Below are 18,576 nucleotides of genomic sequence, written 5' to 3' on the forward strand. Positions count from 1 at the left end.
TCCATCGTGATCACACCTGTTGTTTTTGACAAGCCTGTCTAGTGTCAGTACTCATTTTTTTGCACGTGTGTGTGTGTGTGTGTGTGTGTGTATGCAGTGTATATATGTATGAGTACACACACATGTCTGGGGTGGCACACATGTGTGAAAGACTGAGATTGATATTGGGTGTCTTCTCCAATCACCCTCTGCATTCTATATGGAGGCAGGTCTCCGGCTGAACCAGAACCTTACATTCTAGCTAGTGCAGCCATACAAATCCTTATTCTAAGGATTTCCAATCACTGCCTCTCTCTGTTGGGTTATAGGTAGGCTACCAAACTCACTTGCTTTTACCTGGGTCCTGGGTATCTAAACTCTCATCTTAGTGCTTGTACAGCAAGTGCAATACCCACACTCCATCCCACCCCACCCCTACACACATACTTAGTCTTAAAACTGATACCCAGCTAAGAACAGTTATAGCTTTTCATTATCTTTCTCCATTTACTTCTAAAATATTTTATTTTTGGTATTTTTGTATATGCTTGGGTTTGTGTACATGAGTACAGGTACCTGTGGTGATGTGGGAGCCCCCTGGAGCCGGAATTACAGGCGGTTGTGAGCTACCAGATGTGTGTGCTCAGAGCCAAACTTGGGTCCTCTGCAAGAGCAGTAAGCCCTCTTAAAGGCTGAGCTGTCTCTGCACCCCTCATCACATTCCTCTATTTCTTATAGAATTCACTTGACAGTGTGCTCTCATGCGCTTGGAGAAGCCTCAAGTGTTTGGTGTTGGGGATTTGAGAAATAACTATATTTAGTTATTTAGTGATAGATGCAAACACTTTTTTCTTTTTAGTCTAAGATGCTTCTAGGAATACAATTTTGTGCATACGTGTGACGTTGGGGATTGAGCCTACCACCTTGCATGTGTTAAGCAAGTGCTTTACCACTGAGCTACACCCCAGTATTTGCTTTGTTTTAAATCTTGGGTATATGAGCTGGTGTGTGTGTAAATGTGGGTGTGTGGCAGGGGGTTGTTAAAAGGACAACTTTTGGTATCTGTTCTTATCTTCTAACTTATTTGAAACAGTATCTCTTGTTCTTCATTGCTGTGTACTCCAGGCTAGCTGGCCCTCTCCTTCCAGGGATTCTCCTATCTGCACCTCCCATCTCACCATGACAGCATTGGGGTTGCAGATGCATGATACCCAGTCTGTGTTTACAAGGATTCTGCACATCTGAACTCAGGCCCCCACATTTGGGTAGCAAACACTTTATCCACTGAGCTACCTCCCCAACCCTCAGTCCTTATATTTACTTTTTATTTTGGGACAGGGTCTCACTAAATGATCCAGACTGACCAGCTTTGAACTCACTGTGTAGCCCAAGCCGTGCCTGAAACTTGTGATCCTCCTGAATCAGCCTCCCAGACAGCTGGGATTATAGGCCTGAACCACCAGGTAGAGTTTAGGAATACAATTCCTGATACATTGGCAAAACGTTAATAGAAGGCAGCTTTATATTTTATAGTGAGTTATCTACTTCTGTCCTTGCTGTAAGTCCAGAAGAACAGTGCAGACGTGGGAGTATGTAGACACGTGAGTGTTCAGACGTACCTGTTCAATTGCAGAGTGGTATTGGCAATGGTAGCAAATACCTATAATCCAGCACTTTAAAAGGAGAGCCAGGAGGATCAGAATATCAAGGTCATTTTTAGCTATATAGCAAGTTTGAGACCAATCTGGACTACATGAGACTGCCTCAAAACTAAATTAAACTAAAATTTTAATTCATTTTTTTTTACAAGGTTTCTCTTTCTGTAGCTTTTGCTGTCCTAGGACTCACTCTATAGACCAGGTTGGTCTCAAACTCACAGAGATCATCCTGCCTCTGCCTCATGAGTGCTGGGATTAAAGGTGTGCGCCACTACTGCCTATTTTTTTAAAAAATAAAAATAAATGGGCCAGCAAAATGGCTCAGGGGGGTAAAAGTGCCTGTCACCAAGACTGAAGAGCTAAGTCTGATCTCTGGGACCTACTAGGTGAAAGGAAAGAACTGACTGGTGTAGGTTGTCCTCTGATTTTCACGTGTTTGTGACATGTATTCCCATGCACACACAGACTCCCACACACACACAGACACAAACACATGCAGATGCACACACAGTGTATAGGCAGGAACTTCCCTGATGGGAGGAGGGGTCACAGTATCACTTTATTTTCTGTTGCTGAGAGTTGATCCCAGTGTTTCACATCTGCCAAGCAAACACTGTGCCACTGAGCCACATCCTCAGGCAATTTGGACAAAAAATTTTTTTAACTCTGAAAACTGAATTGGATCCATTTTCCAGACATTTGATATACTTGAGAGCTCTAAAACATATATTACATATATATCAAAGTTTTTTAAAAGGCAAATCTTTCTTTTACTCAAATACACTCAGAAAAGACAAATCGATGGGAAAAGGCAAACAGAATAAAAATAAACGAATCAGGAGCCCAGCATGAGGTGTAAGAACAGGGAGCCTCCTTATGCCATGGCCCCAGGAACATTCCAGCCTTCCGTCAGCAGGCTTCTAGCCAACCTTGGAGCTCCTTTATATAAAGTCAGCCCCAGGCAGCCCAGAGCAAGATGTGGCCTCACAGCCTCCCTGCACGCTAGTTGCTCCAGCGCTGCTGACCAAGTGGCTAGACTGGCCTGTCCCAGAGCCATGGCAAAGAATGGACTTGTCATTTGTATCCTGGTGGCCAGCTTACTCCTGGACCAGACCAATAGCTACCCATCCAGAGTGAAAGCCAGGAAACATAGCAAACGCCGTGTGAAAGGTAATGGGTAAAGGTTTTGCTGCCTGGCAAAAACCCTAGGCTTATTCAGGCAGGGAAAGAGTAGAACAAGGTTCATACCCAAACTGCACCAGGAGACCATCATTACCTCGTGGGTGTGTGGCTTTGCAGGGGATCCGGTGACTTTTGGAGTCTCTGGGGGGGTTGCTATTTAAAGAAAACATGTACTAAGTTTTTACTATTACTATTATTGTTGTTGTTGTTGTTATTACTATTGAAAAAATTTCTCATAATGAAAACAGTCCCTATTGTATGTCTCTTGTCCAATGAGTTTCAATAATATGGAACATTTCTGAGCTAGAGCTCACATGGACCTGTGGACATAGGGCTTAATGGATGATGGGAAAGCAAGACACTGATTAGCGGTGCCCTGTGATCTCCTGGGTATAAATATATTCAAATATATTTGTAAGCTCACTGCAATCTCAGTAAGTCAGATGACTAGGGCAACTGTGGCTTCCCTTTTGTCACTGGCTATCCTGTTGGTTTATTTTCCCATCTCTACCTCGGGACAGCTGTTGAAACCGTGTATCTAATTTTTCATATCACAGAGTGCTGGATGTCTCTTTAATTTAAGAACCTGTCAACACAAAATCAGACAGAATTTAAAGATATTTTGACATGGAATTCACTCGTCAAGCGTAGCTAGATTTGAAGTGGGTTTATGCCAGGTTAAGAGACAAAAACTTCACAGCTGCAAAGAACCCAGATGATGCGACTGTGTCTGCCTGAGGTGGGAACCAAAGCAGAAGAAAAAGGCAGTTGGTCCGGTGACATGCTACCTCAGGCTCTGAGCCATTTTCCTAACAGAGTGTTTCAACATAAATATCATGGAGCTCTTTGCTCACCACTTTCAGTTTGTTAAATGCAAAGCTAAGCTGTCATGGGTGGCTGGCTCACTTGGGAAGTGGAGGCAGGAGGATCAGGACTTCAAAGTCACCTTTGGCTAGGGAGTTTGAGGCTGGGCTTCTTGAGTCCCTAGCTCAAAAAACAAAACAAAACAAAAAACAAACAAACAAGCAAAAAACCTCCACTAAAGCCTAGATTCCACTTGTCACAAGTGGATGATGGATCCCCCTGTGGGTTTTTGTTGTTGTTTGTAGATTTTCTGATTTGTTTTTTCTTATTCTCAAAGATCATTCCTAGGGGTGTTTATGAAAGCCTGGTCTGAGGAAAGGTTTCTTAAGCAGAGATACTTATCCTTGTAAAGTATTGCCTCTCCGTGCAAGCTCTTTAAAGGAAAGTTTCAGATATTTCTCACGAGGAGGTGAAGTGTATCACGGCAGGTGAGGACAGAAGAGAGAGAAGACACTGAGTGATGTGGCATACTTTTGTGCTTCTTTATTGAAGTAGGAACTGTGCGGAGAGGGTAAAAAATGTATAGATGTGAGTTTCTTGCTCTTTCTAGCTCCTTCTTGCTCTCTCTCTCTCCTATCCTAAGATCACCTCCAGCAGGTATGTTCTTTTATTGTTGCAAACACATCTTAACCATCCCCCTGACCCAAAGTAATAATCTTTGCCTTCAAGTCCAATGAAAGTCAGGTCTACAAGAGGTAAAGCAATCAGCCTAGATTTGCTGGTTGCTTCTTTTCCTACCTATTCACTCAAGTTTTGTTTTGTTTTATTTTGTTTTTAATATTTTGAGTACTTTGAAATAATACCAAAGTTTACAGAACCAAATGTGAAAGCCAAGGCAGGAATGGTGACAGGTATTTGTAATCCCAGTGCTTGGGAGGTGGAGGCAGAAGACGGTGAGTTCAAGACCAGCCTCAACTGTATAGCAGATTTAAGGGCAGCCTGGGCTTCATTAAGAGGTTGTCTCAAAACCGCAAAACCAACAACAGCAAAAAAGTAAAATCCACCTTTTCCCCTCCAGTCCTTACCCAGAATTATCTACCGGCTAATAACAGTAGATAAATATCACCCAGATTGGCATTGCAAATATTTGGCAGGTAAATAAATTTACTTTATGTGTTCAGTCTTAGATAGCTATAAATGGAGGCATTTTTCATTCATTTTAACAGTTGCATGTGCTACTTTATTGTTTGGGGGAGGCTCTGACTTAACTGCTTCTTTCTTGGCAATGTTTATGTGGTTTCTGGTATGTCTCTCTTCGACACAGTGTTCCACAGGAGACCCTTGTGCACATATGTCTATTCTTGTGCCAAAAGGCTGCGGTGTACCTTCTAGAAGTGACATTCTCTGTTAACCTGACCCTGTAATTGTCTCTTCAAATGACAGCACCAGCCTATGCCATTCTCATTCAACTGAACAATCTAACACCTTACCATGGTTCCACTGGAAATGTTTTTTGTGTTTTTCTGTCCTGGATCTGATGCCACACAGACATGATCGCAAAAGAATAAGAGACCTTTTAAGACACTCAAAGTGGCAGCAGTAGTCAGTCACCCAATCCAAGTGTTCCCTGAGTACTTTCTTCATGGGTCTCTACAAATTACGTGTTATACTAATGAATAAAATATACCTTTTAGAGTGAGCTAGCTCCTCAGGGCATTCCTTCTGTTCGTCCACCTGAGCAACAGAGAATGGAAGCCACCAAGACCCCCAGATGATGGCTGCCATAATGACCTCCCAGGAGCCTAATGGGGACACATGTGTCTTTGTGGTAATGATAGTGTTTATAGCTACTTATTTAAATAGGAAGAAGCTGGAAGCTGAGCAGGAAGGAAGGGGGATGAAACGTGTCTGGCTGACAGCTTCCACGTTAGAAGCCAGACCTCAGCGGGCCTTTGCAAACCTGGCCCCAGTAGCTGATGGGTTTGCATCTAAATGCCCCTTTTATTTATTCCACTTTGAGTGGTCTCACAGGAAAAAAAAAAAAATCTTAGGAACTGATGTACAATGTCAAGTGAAACAGAGGTAGGGGGAGGAGGCGCTGAATACCCCAGAATGCAATTTCCTAGCCCAAATGTGGAAACATCTGGCTGGTGAAGCACGAGTTTGAGGGGACAGGGAATTGAGCCACTGGATTTTACACTCTCCTGAGAATTCACAGGGACACAAAACTGATTTTCTTTTGTGTGTGTGCCGGTACATACATGTGTCAGTGTGTGTTCACATGTGTGCACACGCATGTAGGGGCCAGAGGGACAACCTCTAGTATTTCCTAGGTGTCATCCACCTTGTTTTTGTTGTTGTTGTTTTTTTTTTGTTTTGTTTTGTTTTGTTTTTTTTTATTTTAAGAAGTGTCTTTTCTTGGCCTGTAGTTCTAAGTAGGCTAGGCTGACTGATCAGGAAGCCCCAGGCATCTGCCTGTATCTGCCTCTCAGGCTGGGGTTATTAGCATGCCACCATGCCTGGTTTCATTGGTCAAACTTGGATTTTGGAAGGTTCAAACTTGGCAAGCACTTTCCTGGCTGAGCCACCTTCCCAGCCCACAAAACAGAGTCTCTGTATGGCAGACCCACAAAGAGACAGCTGGAGATGGTTCTTAATCACCTTTACGTGTCATCTCTGTCTAAACCCATGTGCTGGGGACCAAGGAGGTGGAGACAGCTGCTTTGCAGAAGCGGGACAGAGGAATGGGAGAGAACAGGCTGGAAGCCAGAGACACCCACATTTGAGCTCTATGTCTTACCGACTAGGAGACATTCAGTGGGTGGATTCAGTTTTCTGTTTCTCTGCATCCTCTTCTGTAAGCTTCTAGACCAAAGTGTATATCTCAGAGACAGCAGAAGAACTGATCTCACAGCCTAGTGCATACGATATATTTTTATATATATATACATGTTTAGTATTTGGTACGGCTTGTCACAGTTCCTAACGATCACTAAGACAGTCCCCATTCTTCTGGAATTTAGCCAGAAGCCACAGCTACTCACTTATACACAACTGAGGTTAAGCAAAGACAATCGTGAAGATTTTTTGGCCCCATCTAAGAACATTTAAGAATAAATAACTGAGGCTAGGGATATAGTTATTGGTAGAGCCCTTGCCTAGCATGCATAAGATATTTGACCCTGGGTTTAATCTCTAATACCACCAAAGGGGCGGGGGAGAGAAGGATGAAAAGAAGGGAGAAGAAAGGAGGGAATGAGGTGGATAGAGAACAAGGAATAAGGAAAAGTAGTAGGTGGTGATATTCCCGTTCAAAAGTTTTCAATGATCTTTATCACCCAATGCCACCAGGAGCTGCTGCACCTCCATCATACCTCATCATTCACAGAAAGATCCCAGGGTCAGGGAGGAGAGTCCCAGTAAGTCTGAGTCCTGGCCTTATCCCCCATGGCCCTTAGCTCACTGCACTCATCTTCCATAAACATTCAAATAACATAAACCTTTTTATATCCAAAGTTGTATGCCCCCAATGCAAGCACAATTCATGTGCAGGATCGTGCCAAGCGTAGGGAGAATCATGGATAATAAAACCAAGGAAATGAAGTAAGTAAAATACAGATGGTGCTCTGAAGGAAAATAAACAAGGTTTGGGAAAGATTAGCAGCGGGGATGCTAATTTCCAGGGTTATCAGAAAAGTCTGCCCAGAATACACAGTTAAGCTTGGTAAGGAGAGGTGAGAGCAGACACCATCTGCAGAGACCCAGGAACCTTCTCAGCCAGGTTCTCTTCGAGTATTGTTTTCAGTAAACATTTGGCTTGGCTTCATCAGAACCACCATTGCCTGGGATTCTGCATTCCAAAGCTGTCATTTTGTCTGTTTGTTTTTTACATCCCAACTGTGGTTTCCCCCTCCCTTCAGTCCCTCCTTCCACACCCTATCCACTCCTCCTCCATTTCTCTTCAGAAAAGGGCAGTCCTCCCATGGATATCAGCCAGCTATGGTATATCAAGTTGCAGTGAGACTAGGAATCTCCTCTCCTATTAAGGCTAGCTGAGGCAACCCGGAAGGAAGAAATAGTTCCAAAAAGCAGGTAACAGAGTCAGAGACAGCCCCTGCTCCCACTGTTAGGAGTCCCACAAGAAGACCAAGCAAACTACACAACTGTCACATATGTTCTGAGTGCCTAGGTCAGTTCCATGCAGGCTTCCTGGTTGTTGGTTCAGTCTCTGCGAGCCCTTATGAGCCCAGGTTAGTTGGTTCTGTGGGTTATCTTGTGGTACCTCTGACCCCTGTGCCTCCTTCAGTCCTTTCTTCCCCTCTTCCACAGGATTCCTGGAACTCTGCCTAATGTCTGGCTGTGGGTCTCTGCATCTGTTTTCATCAGTTGCTAGGTGAAGCATCTCTGATGACAATTGGGCTAGGCACCTATCTCTGAGTACAGCAGAATATCATTAGGAAGTCATTTCATTGACTTTTCCCCCCGTCCTATTTGGTTCTATCCTTGGTCTCTAGGCTATCCAGCCTCTGGGTCCTGGACCTCCAGGCAGTGTCAGGGATGGGCTCCCTCTTATGGTATGGATCTCAAGCTGGACCAGTCATTGGTTGGCCACTCCCACAATTTCTGCACCACCTTTACCCAGCACATCTTGTAGGCAGAACAAATTGTAGGTTGAAGGTTATGTGGCTGGGTTGGTGTCCCAATCCCTTCACTGGAAATCTTGCCTGGTTACAGGAGATGGCTGGTTCCTCTGTATCCCCCATAGATTTCAATTTTTTTTGTTTTGTTTTGTTTTTGTTTTTGTTTTTTACATTTCCATTATATCTAATTGAATATTTTCCATCCTGCCCCCTACCCTACTCAACAACGGCTCCCAGAAAAGGATGGTGACCTGAAGTCTCAAGTTGAAAAGCTGTGGCGAGAAGTGAATGCCCTGAAGGAAATGCAAGCTCTGCAGACAGGTGAGATGGCTAGTCACCTGAGTCTAGTCTGGAAGGGGAGCAGGCAAGAATCAGCATTGCCCAGGACTGAACTCATCCAGATCGCATGCTGAGTTCTGGGGTTTGTCTGTTCATTAAAAAACAAAACAAGACAAGATGAAAAACCAAACCAAAACAACAAAACATTGACAGCCAAACGTGCTAGCACACGCCTTTAATCCCAGCAGAGACAGGCAGATCTCTGAGTTCCAGGACAGCCAGGTCTAAAGCTGGGGGTGAGAACACAGGAGGATCCCTGGGGCTCACTGGCCAGCCAGTCTAGCTGAATCACAGAGCTCTAGGTACAGTGAAATACCTACTAGAAAAACAAGGTGGAGAGAAGTGAGGAAGACACACGACTTCAGCCTCTGGCTTCCAAGCAGAAACACACACACAGAGACACACACCCATAGAAACACACACACAAACAGAAACACAGAGAAACACGCACACAAGGAGATACTTTAAAGGCCAGGTCTTAAATACTTTGTTTGTTTGTTTGTTTGAGACAGGGTCTTACTATGTAGCTCTGGCTGTCCTGGAACTAGCCATATAGACCAGGCTGGCCTCAACCTAACAACGAGTGCTGGGACTAAAGGCATGCATCACGATGCCCAGCCCTAACTACCTTCCCTATAGGTGGAGAAACAAAATGAGGAATATTCAATATCCGAAATGAAGCATTACTGGATGTTCACTGAGTGCTGTCTGGGAGCCACTGAGAGTTGACCAAACAGGTCCACAAGGCTCTCCAAGGCTACACCCAACATGGATGCATGTGGAAGGATATTGGCTAGGGCTACAGCTTCCTAACAGACTTTGTCTGGAGAGAAGCACTCCTCCACAGCCCATTAGCTGCACACACTTCTGGCCAGGAGCTGTGCTCTAAAAAGGTGAATGAGTGAGAGCAGAATGCACAGGTCCAGAGCAGTCCTGGCTTATAAGGATACCAGGAGTAGCCAGGCGGTGGTGGCCCACGCCTTTAATCCCAGCACTCGGGAGGCAGAGGCAGGAGGATCTCTGTGAGTTCGAGGCCAGCCTGGGCTACAGAATGAGTTCCAGGAAAGGCGCAAAGCTACACAGAGAAACCCTGTCTCAAAAAACAACACAACACAAAACAAAACAAACAAACAAAAAAAAGGATACCAGGAGTCAATGTCTCTCATACCAACCTCGAGAGTTGGGTTTTGAGGGTCCCTGCAGGAAGCCTACCTATTAAAGTTAGCACCTTCAGACAAATGAAATCACAGCTTCTCATCAAGTATTCATTACTCTCAAGCTAGTTACCAAACCAGGGTCACCTTCACCATACACAATGGTGCCTTGGAACAGGGTGATAACACTCCTTTTACCAGCTTTCCAGGGATGCATAATTGGAAAGTTAAAGTAAGGGCAAATGATCCTGTATAGTGAGAAAAAAAAAGTGTTACTTTTGCTGTGTATTCTGACACCATTAATACTCTGTTCTGAGACAGGGTCTCATGGTGAGCAGTATGGGCTCAAACTCACTACCCAGCTGAGGCTGACTTTGAACTCCCAATCACTCTGTCTCCACCTCCCAAATGCTGGGGTTATAGCCATGCACCACCACACCAGGCTACTACCTAAAAATTAATTTTTCCAACATATGTGCTGAATAGTCACTTTATACTGACTTCTCCAATACTTCCTACTAAAATGTGAGGGAAGGAGACTTAAATCATGCACTATGGCTCTGGAACTTGGCTCAACAGTCTAAACTCTTAAACTACCTGTGGGTTTATTTTACCCTGGATAACCTAAGCAATATTACTAGCCCCCAGTTCTCTTCATAAGAAAACCACAGTTCCGGCCTGGCATGGTGGTGCATGCCTTGTAATCCCAGCACTCAGAAGTTACAGGTTCATTCAAGGCCAGACTAGGCTATAGAGAGAATTCCCTGGCAGCCTGGGATCTGTGTCTTGTCTTTTAGGGCATGGCTGTGGCTGAGTCGATAGAATGCTTGCCTCACAAGCACAAAGCCCTGGATCCCATTCCAGCACTGCATAAAAAAACAGGGTGTGGTGGCACATGCCTGCTAATGCCACAGAATCAGGAGGTAGAGGCAGAAGAATCAGAGCTGAAGGTCATCCCGAGCTACATAGTCAATCTGGGGCTACCCCGGACTACATGAGACCACATCTACAAAAACTACAGTGAGGACTGGCAAGATGGCTCAGCAGACAAAGGTGCCTGCCACCAAGCCTGACGACCTGAGTTTGATTCCTGAACCCCACTTAATGAAAGGAGAGAACAGACTCCCACATGTTGTCCTCTGCCAGACGCACTGTGGCAGGCATACACACACACACACACACACACACACACACACACACACACACACACACACAAGGTGGGGGTGGAGAGAGAGAGGTCCTGTGTCAAAAGCAAGCAAACAAACCAAAGTAGGGGGAAAACCACTATTCTCAATGACTTTTTGTCTGCTTTCTTTTCCTTCCTTCCTTCCTTCCTCCCTCCCTCCCTCCCTTCCTTCCTTCCTTCCTTCCATCTTTCTTTCTTTTTCTTTTTTGGTTATTATTTTTGTGATAAGATCTGTCTATGTGGAGCTGTCTGGCCTGGAACTGTAGATCAAGCTGACCTCAAATTCATAGCAAGCATTCTGTCTCAACCTTTCAAATGCTGCAATTATAGGCATGTGCCATCACAAGTGGTTTGTGTTTGCTTTTTAAATTACTATGAAATTCCATTCCATTCTAAAAGTCCCAAGGAAACCCACCATGTAGTTCCTTACATAAACTAGGATACAAATTATATCAAAGCAACCTAGGCTTAGGTTATGTTTTGAGTCTTTTGTGGGTATGAATTCATTATATGCTCTCTAAACTCTTTTGGGGCATGTTAAGTTGTAACAATTTTGTGGGGTTGTTGAAATTGCAAGTGCTTATCATTGTGGCTGGCATGATAAAAATCATCAATGGTAACTCATCACTGTCAGCACATCAATCATTACACAAACATCTATCAATGCTTGCTTGGGCCAGTATTAGGCGTGTCACACATAAAAGGCATCCTATTACATCATCAAATTTCCCATCTTCACAGTCTGTCTTCGAGGCACCAAAGTCCATAAGAAATGCTACCTTGCTTCAGAAGGCCTGAAACACTACCACGAAGCCAACGAAGACTGCATTTCCAAGGGAGGAACCCTAGTTGTCCCCAGGAATTCCGACGAAATCAACGCCCTCCGAGACTATAGTAAGAGGAGTCTGCCAGGTGTCAATGACTTTTGGCTGGGCATAAATGACATGGTCACAGAAGGCAAGTTCCTCGATGTCCATGGATTCGCCGTCTCCTTTCTCAACTGGGACCGTGCCCAGCCCAGTGGTGGCAAGCGGGAGAACTGTGTTCTGTTCTCCCAGTCAGCTCAGGGAAAATGGAGTGACGAGGCCTGTCGAAGTAGCAAGAGGTACATATGTGAGTTTATCATCCCTTAGCAAGCCCCTCCCAAATATACCTTCCAAGTAAGACTGGTCATGATAAATAAGCTGGTAGTCACCCTAATTAGGCAAAATTACACTTATTAATTGCAAGATTACAATGCCAGTATTGATATCCACAGGTATATAGAGTCAGACCATGTTTCTACTATAGCTCATTGTGATGTTATCCTTCATGTAGCAAAGGGGATCAGAAAAGAATGACCCATGGTAAGAAAGGGACTTCTAAAAATGGGCTGTCAAATCCCTTTCCCATTCTCCTCATCCATCTCAGGTGGATAGGCCTGGCCTGTTTGAGAAATATAAAAGCCATGTGTTTCTTCAAGACGGGAAAGCAAGATGGGGCTGCCTGGAAGATTTCTCCTTAAAATTTAGTCATGATGGAAAGACATTTTGAGAAATTTGTCATTGGTTATTTTTCAGTTGTGTGAATATTGTAGTATGCCCTACATGAACTCTTAAGTTGTAGGGTAAAACTTCAGGTGGCCTCTAAATGCCCTTAAGACAAGTAGTAGACACAAGCTATGTGAGGATTCCGTTGGTCTAACATGACAGGCTTTCACAATATAGTTCTCTTTCTAAGTACAAACACATAATCAAAAACAGTTGAAAACCCAGTGAAGTATACTATCTTTCCATCACTATAATAAGATATCTGACACAGACATATATGAAGCAATCTGACATATATTTAGCTTGTAGTTTTAGTGGCTCAAAGTCAAAGATTAAGCAACCCCTGTGACTCGGCCAATGGTGAGGTTGGCCGATCATTAGCAGGAACTAGTGGTAGCATCTCGAACCAGAGCAGAAATAGAGATGGCAAGCAGGGTCTCCTTTCCAAGGTGTGTCCCCAATCATCCAAGGACACCCTAGACGGATCCACCTCCTTAAGGTACACAATACCTTTCAAAATTGTCACATCAGGGTCCTTGAGGGGACAGAAGCAATCAAATGATCTTCAGCTACAGTGTATGATAAACATATAAACCAACACACTGTCATTTATTATTGTTACCAAGTATTACACGTTGTGCTTAATCATTGTGTTAAACTTTATGACTAGTGGTGTGCTAGATTTGTTTTTAGCACTGTCACCAAGAACACACATAGTGCTACATATAATTTGCTACCTGAGAACACCAAAAATGTCTCTAGGGAACAGAAATTTTTCAGCTCCATCACAGCCCTTGGGACTACCGTCAAATATACAGTCTATTAGTGGTCAAAATGTTGTGCAGTGCGTGGATATAGTTGGTTGATAAGACTGTCCCAAGTTGGAGGTTCTAGGTGCTATATAATCCATAACCTTTCTAACACAATGTTTAATTTCATCCACCCTGTTAGCCTATGGTCCTTGCTTTCAGATGTCACATCCCCTGTTGGGACGTGGATCCTGTCTATGACATCAGAGCAGGAATGTCTAAAGAGGTTCTCATCTAACTCTTCAAAATTTCCCACTCCAGCTTTCTTGGAGGGTCTCAGTCAAGACCGCCTCCCCAAAGTGAGTCAACATATTTGATCAATTTCTGCTCTCAGCATTCTATAACAGCTTCTAGCCAATATACAACACTAAGGCAGGAGAAGGGCAGCAGGTGGTGAGGACAAAGAATAGATCAGAGAAAGATAAGGCAGGGCTGGGGTGCAGTTCAGTAGGTAGAGTGCTTGTCTACCAGGCAGGAAGATGTGGCTTCACAGGAACAGGACTCTTAAGCCTATAATCCCAGCACTGGGGAAGTGGAGGAAAAGGATTAGGAGTCCAAGGTCATGCTCTACCAATTGGACTGCAAGTTTAAAGGCAGCCTACGCTGTTGTACCAGGTCCTGTTTAGACAACAAAAGCAAAGTGCCGCTTTCCCTTCACTTATGTGTCCTTACAGTCTCCCTTTCTATGTGATAACAATATTTTTTACTTTCTTTACATATATATTTCTTCAATTATCATTATGTATTTCACTTTATGAGGGGCAGTTTGTCATTAGAAGCTAAAAATTGGGCTTAAATAATACTATTTCAGAGTTACACATGTGTGCAATTTTTTATTCAAACAATGCTATTTCCATTAAATTGCTTAACTAGATTTTATAAAAATAACTTCATTGCTTAAAAACAGCAGCATAAATTTAAGGCTTAGGGGAAATGGGTTTTGGAGAAATAAACAATTCAGAATATATTCTATCCTTCAAGTAAATATCTTTTCTCTTTTGTGAATAATGTTTTGCTCCCAAGAGCCGAATTGCATATGCTTAGAATTAAATTTTAGGTTTGCTTTTTCATTGCACAATAAAGCCCCAAATCTGATCAGTGTGGATGTGTTTAGATATTGATTACATTTATTTAGATTATGATATTTTTATTAAACTGGGCAGAATTTAAGAGGGAAAATGCCTGGATTTGATCAAACTGGTAACACTGGTGTATTTGGAGAACAATTTCAACTGGCCTTGAAGAGGCACAGTCTTGAGATGGGGAGACTTTAAACATACCCAATTGCCATTATATCTGGTTGACCCTACCAACCCCAACATCATCATTGTCTTCTGAAAGATAACATTAATAGGTAGGTAGTCGCTAAGTTGCTAAAGCACTTGCTTTAAGAAGTGAGTTCAGACCTAAAAAGACACATAAAAGGCTGAGTGTGGCACTATGCACCTGTAACCCCAGTACTATGCAATGGAGGAGAGAGTCAGATGGACTCCTGGAAGCTTGTGGATGAGCTAGCATGGCCTACGTGGCAATGTTCCAGGGCATTGGAAGATTTTGCCTCAGAAATGGGGAAAGGCTCCTGAGGACCAACACTCAAGGCTATCTTCTGATTTCCACATGTGTCTCATGTACGCCTACACCTACACACACACACACACACACACACACACACACACACACACACACACACACACGAGGTGGGGAGGAAGACAGGAAGGGAGGGAGGGCAGAAGGGAGGAAGGGAGAGAGAAATGAATGGAGCAGGCATGAATGGACTGCACATGCTCATCACATCCCAGGTTCTGTGCTAAATTTGACACAATTCTCAGTTTCCTTCAGAACAACACTGGGAAGTAGGCTCCAGAGATATTTTCTTATATGGAAGAAAAACACAATGAGAGAGGTGACAGCGGTCTCAAAGCACACTCCCAGAAGTAGTGGTCAACTCAACACATCCTCAGCCACCATGGAGGTTGTGACTTGGTGAAATCTGTCCCAACAGATGATGGGACAGATCCCAATTCATGGCTCAGATTCCTCACTTAGGGTCATAATTTGGATAAACAGATGACCTTGAGAAGACATTGACTCTGAAGCTGCTGTCCTTGACCCCTTTGCAAGGACTGGGTTAAGGAGCTAAGGACTACATGTAGATGGCAGAGTTTGGATCCCCAGAGATTGTGTCAAATAGGATCATCCTTTCCAAGGAGCAAGAACTCAAAGTAGTAGTAGTAGTAGTAGTAGTAGTAGTAGTAGCAGCAGCAGCAGCAGCAGCAGCAGCAGCAACCAGAAAACACAACCCAGCAGCGCCACCATCGGCAGCTGGAGGAATTCCCCTCCCACTTCAGAACTCCATTCACTTAAAGTGAGGTCTTTGGCTACTGTGCTGTGGAAAGAATGTCATGATGAATCAGAATGGAGCAGAGTTAGTGACTATTAAGTGTTTAAACAGAGTCATAGAGGTAAAGGAAGGTACACATCCTAAGTCAAGGGTGTAGGCGTCTCGAGAGAAAGTCACATTTCCTATCTTCACAGTGCCTGTGTATATGAACCTGCAACTTTCTAAGTTTGGTTCCTCAAACGATGTAATTTACAAGATTAAAGATTAAAGAAAACATAAAATTTAAGTAAAGTTTGAAAGTTAAATAAACATGTATGAGCTGATTTCTCTCTCTCTCTCTCTCTCTCTCTCTCTCTCTCTCTCTCTCTCTCTGTATGTGTGTGTGTGTTTGTGTGTGTGTGTGTGTGCGCCTAAGCATGCATAAGACTGTGGAGGTCAGAGTATGTCAGGTGCCCTTCCTCGGGTACTATTCCAATGTCTATTGTTTTTTAATTTTTCCCCTTAAAATAAAGTGCCCCATTTGCTAGAGCAGGCTGAGTGACAAGCAAGCCTCAGACATCTGCCTGTCTCTACCTCTGCTGAGATAATAAACTGTGTTTGTTTCTGCTCTTGATTTTTTTTCATTTGTTTGTTTGTTTGTTTTGAGACAGGGTTTTTCTTTGTAGCTTTGGAGCCTGTCCTGGAACTCACTCTGTAGACCAGTCTGACCTCAAACTCACAGATATCCGCCTGCCTCTGCCTCCCAAGTGCTGGGATTAAAGGTGTGCAGCACCACCGCCCAGTTTATTTCTTTTTTAAAAAATGGGTTCCTGGGATAAAAAAAAAACATGAAGCAAGCACTTTACAAGTTGAAATATCTCCCCAGCCCAATTTATTTTTCTTTCCTTAAAAAAATTATTTTAAATAAAATATAAGCCGCTTTTATTATTTAGAGTTAGCGATGAGGGAGGAGTACCATAACACTAAAACTCAAAGCTACAAAGAGGCTGGCCCTGGGTGGGCATAGCTCGCTGTTGGCGATGTCCTTAGGAGAAGGAGCAGTCTGGGCTTTGTAGCCTGTGTTGCAGTTACTTGGCTATCAGCCAGAAAAGAAACTTGATCCCAGGGTGAAGGGCTTCTTTTCCCTCTTAGGTCCTCTTCATCTTCCATCTTTCTTTTCGGCCTCAGAAAAAATAGACCAGTGCTTCTCAACCTTCCTAATGCTGGGACCCTTTAATACAGTTTCTCATGTTGTGTGACCCCCAGTCATAAAATTATTTTATTGCTACTTACTTCATAACTGTAATTTGGCTACTTGTATGAATTGTAATGTAATATCTGATATGCAGGATATCTGATTTGTGACCCTCAAAGGGGTTTCGACCCACAGGCTGAGAACTGCTGGAATAGACAAAGGAAACAGCAAAAGGTCAAGAGGCACTGGGCGGTGGTGGCACACGCCTTTAATCCCAACACTCGGAAGGGAGAGGCAGGTGGATCTCTGTGAGTTCGAGGCCAGGCTGGTCTACAGAGCGAGTTCCAGGACAGGCACCAAAACTACACAGAGAAATCCTGTCTCGAAAAACAAAAAAAAACAAAAACAAACAAACAAAAAAAAAAAAAAAAAAAAAAACAAAAGAAAGAAAGAAAGAAAGAAAAAGAAAAAGAAAAACCAAATAATAATAATAATGTCAAGAGGCAAATTAAGAGACTGACTTGTATAATCAGTCTCATGACACTATTATTTAACCAAAAACTAAAACTAAAAATAACCACCGAAGGCCAAGCAGATGTTAGAGGTCTGTGCTGCAGCCTCAACCCATGTAGATGTGAGTGGCCTGTGAAGCCACCTGAGGCCATGTTTATGTCCATGGTCTGGGCTGTCTCAGAGGGCCTCATCTGGGTCTGTGGTCCAGCTGCAGCTGGGGGCTATGTTTGTGGTCTGTGCTGTCGCCGGAAACGTATGGAGGCCCATGATTTGTGCTCCCACCAACTGTGAAGAAGAAGGGTGTGGTGATATTTTATTTGTATGTTAATAAAAACAGTTTACCTGGAGATCAGAGGAAATAGCAAGCCATTAACACAAAAGTCAGGCAGTGGTAGCACACACCCTTAATCTGATCACTTAGCAGGCAGGATCTCTGTGTATTCAAGATCATACTAGGGAACAGAGTCAAGCGTGGTGACACACTCCTTTAATCCCAGTACCAACCATAGACACCTGGAGGTCTGTACAGACAGGCAGTGACGAGGAAGTAAGTGAGGTAGCTGGGCTAAGAACTGATGAGAGGGCAGAAAAGCAAGGCAATAAAGGCACAGGTTAGACAGGAAGTAGCTCACATTTTGGAAGTTACAGAGCAGGTGAGGTAAGGAGGTTGGTGGCTCTCACTATTTCCCTGATCTCTAAGGCTTTCACCCCTATATTTGGCTCCGTGTTCTTTATTTAATAAGACCACTTAGAAATTCGTCTACAGAAGGAGGCTACTTTTACTGTGATATCAATGACTGCAGATGCACAGTTGAGAGAAAGGGATAAGGAAGGTTTCTGTGACCCCCCCCCCCAAAAAAGGTGGCAGTCTGGACAGGAGTCATCAACGAGAAGTCGCAAGGGGTGGGAATGTTGAAGTGTAGCTCTCCACAGTCGATGGCTCTGGTGTGGGTGCAGGAGGGGAAGGACTCGGTTCTATTGAAAGGGCTGGAACTGAAAGTGAGACCATGCTCCAGTGAGTGTAGAGATAACACAGATTAGACTCTCCCCCCTTATCTTTGCTTTTGCTTTTTGTGTGTGTGTGGGGGGGGAGGGAATTACAAGGGTGGGGAGGGAATTACAAGGGTGGGGGACAGACATGGAAGGATAGGGAAATGAATGTGATCAGGGTGCACGATGTGAAATTCCCAGAGAATCAATAAAAATGTTATGTTAAATAAAATAAAAATAAAGCCACCCGCTCAGGGGCTAATGGAAGAAGGCTGATG

At 43.7% G+C, this 18,576-nt stretch overlaps 1 protein-coding gene across 1 annotated transcript; it reads left to right on the forward strand.

Annotated features, from left to right (window-relative positions):
- The first annotated feature begins 2,611 nt into the window (after positions 1-2,611).
- Positions 2,612-14,381, forward strand: Clec3a (C-type lectin domain family 3 member A). Its single transcript, XM_006974062.4, has 3 exons — positions 2,612-2,807; positions 8,501-8,584; positions 11,684-14,381. Exons 1-3 carry the CDS (start codon positions 2,693-2,695, stop codon positions 12,073-12,075), a joined length of 591 nt encoding a protein of 196 aa, XP_006974124.1. The 5' UTR covers positions 2,612-2,692; the 3' UTR covers positions 12,076-14,381.
- Positions 14,382-18,576: the final 4,195 nt, after the last annotated feature.

This window comes from Peromyscus maniculatus, chromosome 5 (genome assembly GCF_049852395.1).
Source record: "Peromyscus maniculatus bairdii isolate BWxNUB_F1_BW_parent chromosome 5, HU_Pman_BW_mat_3.1, whole genome shotgun sequence".
Classification (NCBI taxonomy): domain Eukaryota; kingdom Metazoa; phylum Chordata; class Mammalia; order Rodentia; family Cricetidae; genus Peromyscus; species Peromyscus maniculatus.

Coding starts and splice junctions, on each gene's coding strand:
- Clec3a (XM_006974062.4), top strand. CDS start 2,693: ATGGCAAAGAATGGACTTGTCATTTGTATCCTGGTGGCCAGCTTACTC. Junction 2,808..8,500: donor TAGCAAACGCCGTGTGAAAG/GTAATGGGTAAA, acceptor AACGGCTCCCAG/AAAAGGATGGTGACCTGAAG. Junction 8,585..11,683: donor AATGCAAGCTCTGCAGACAG/GTGAGATGGCTA, acceptor CCATCTTCACAG/TCTGTCTTCGAGGCACCAAA.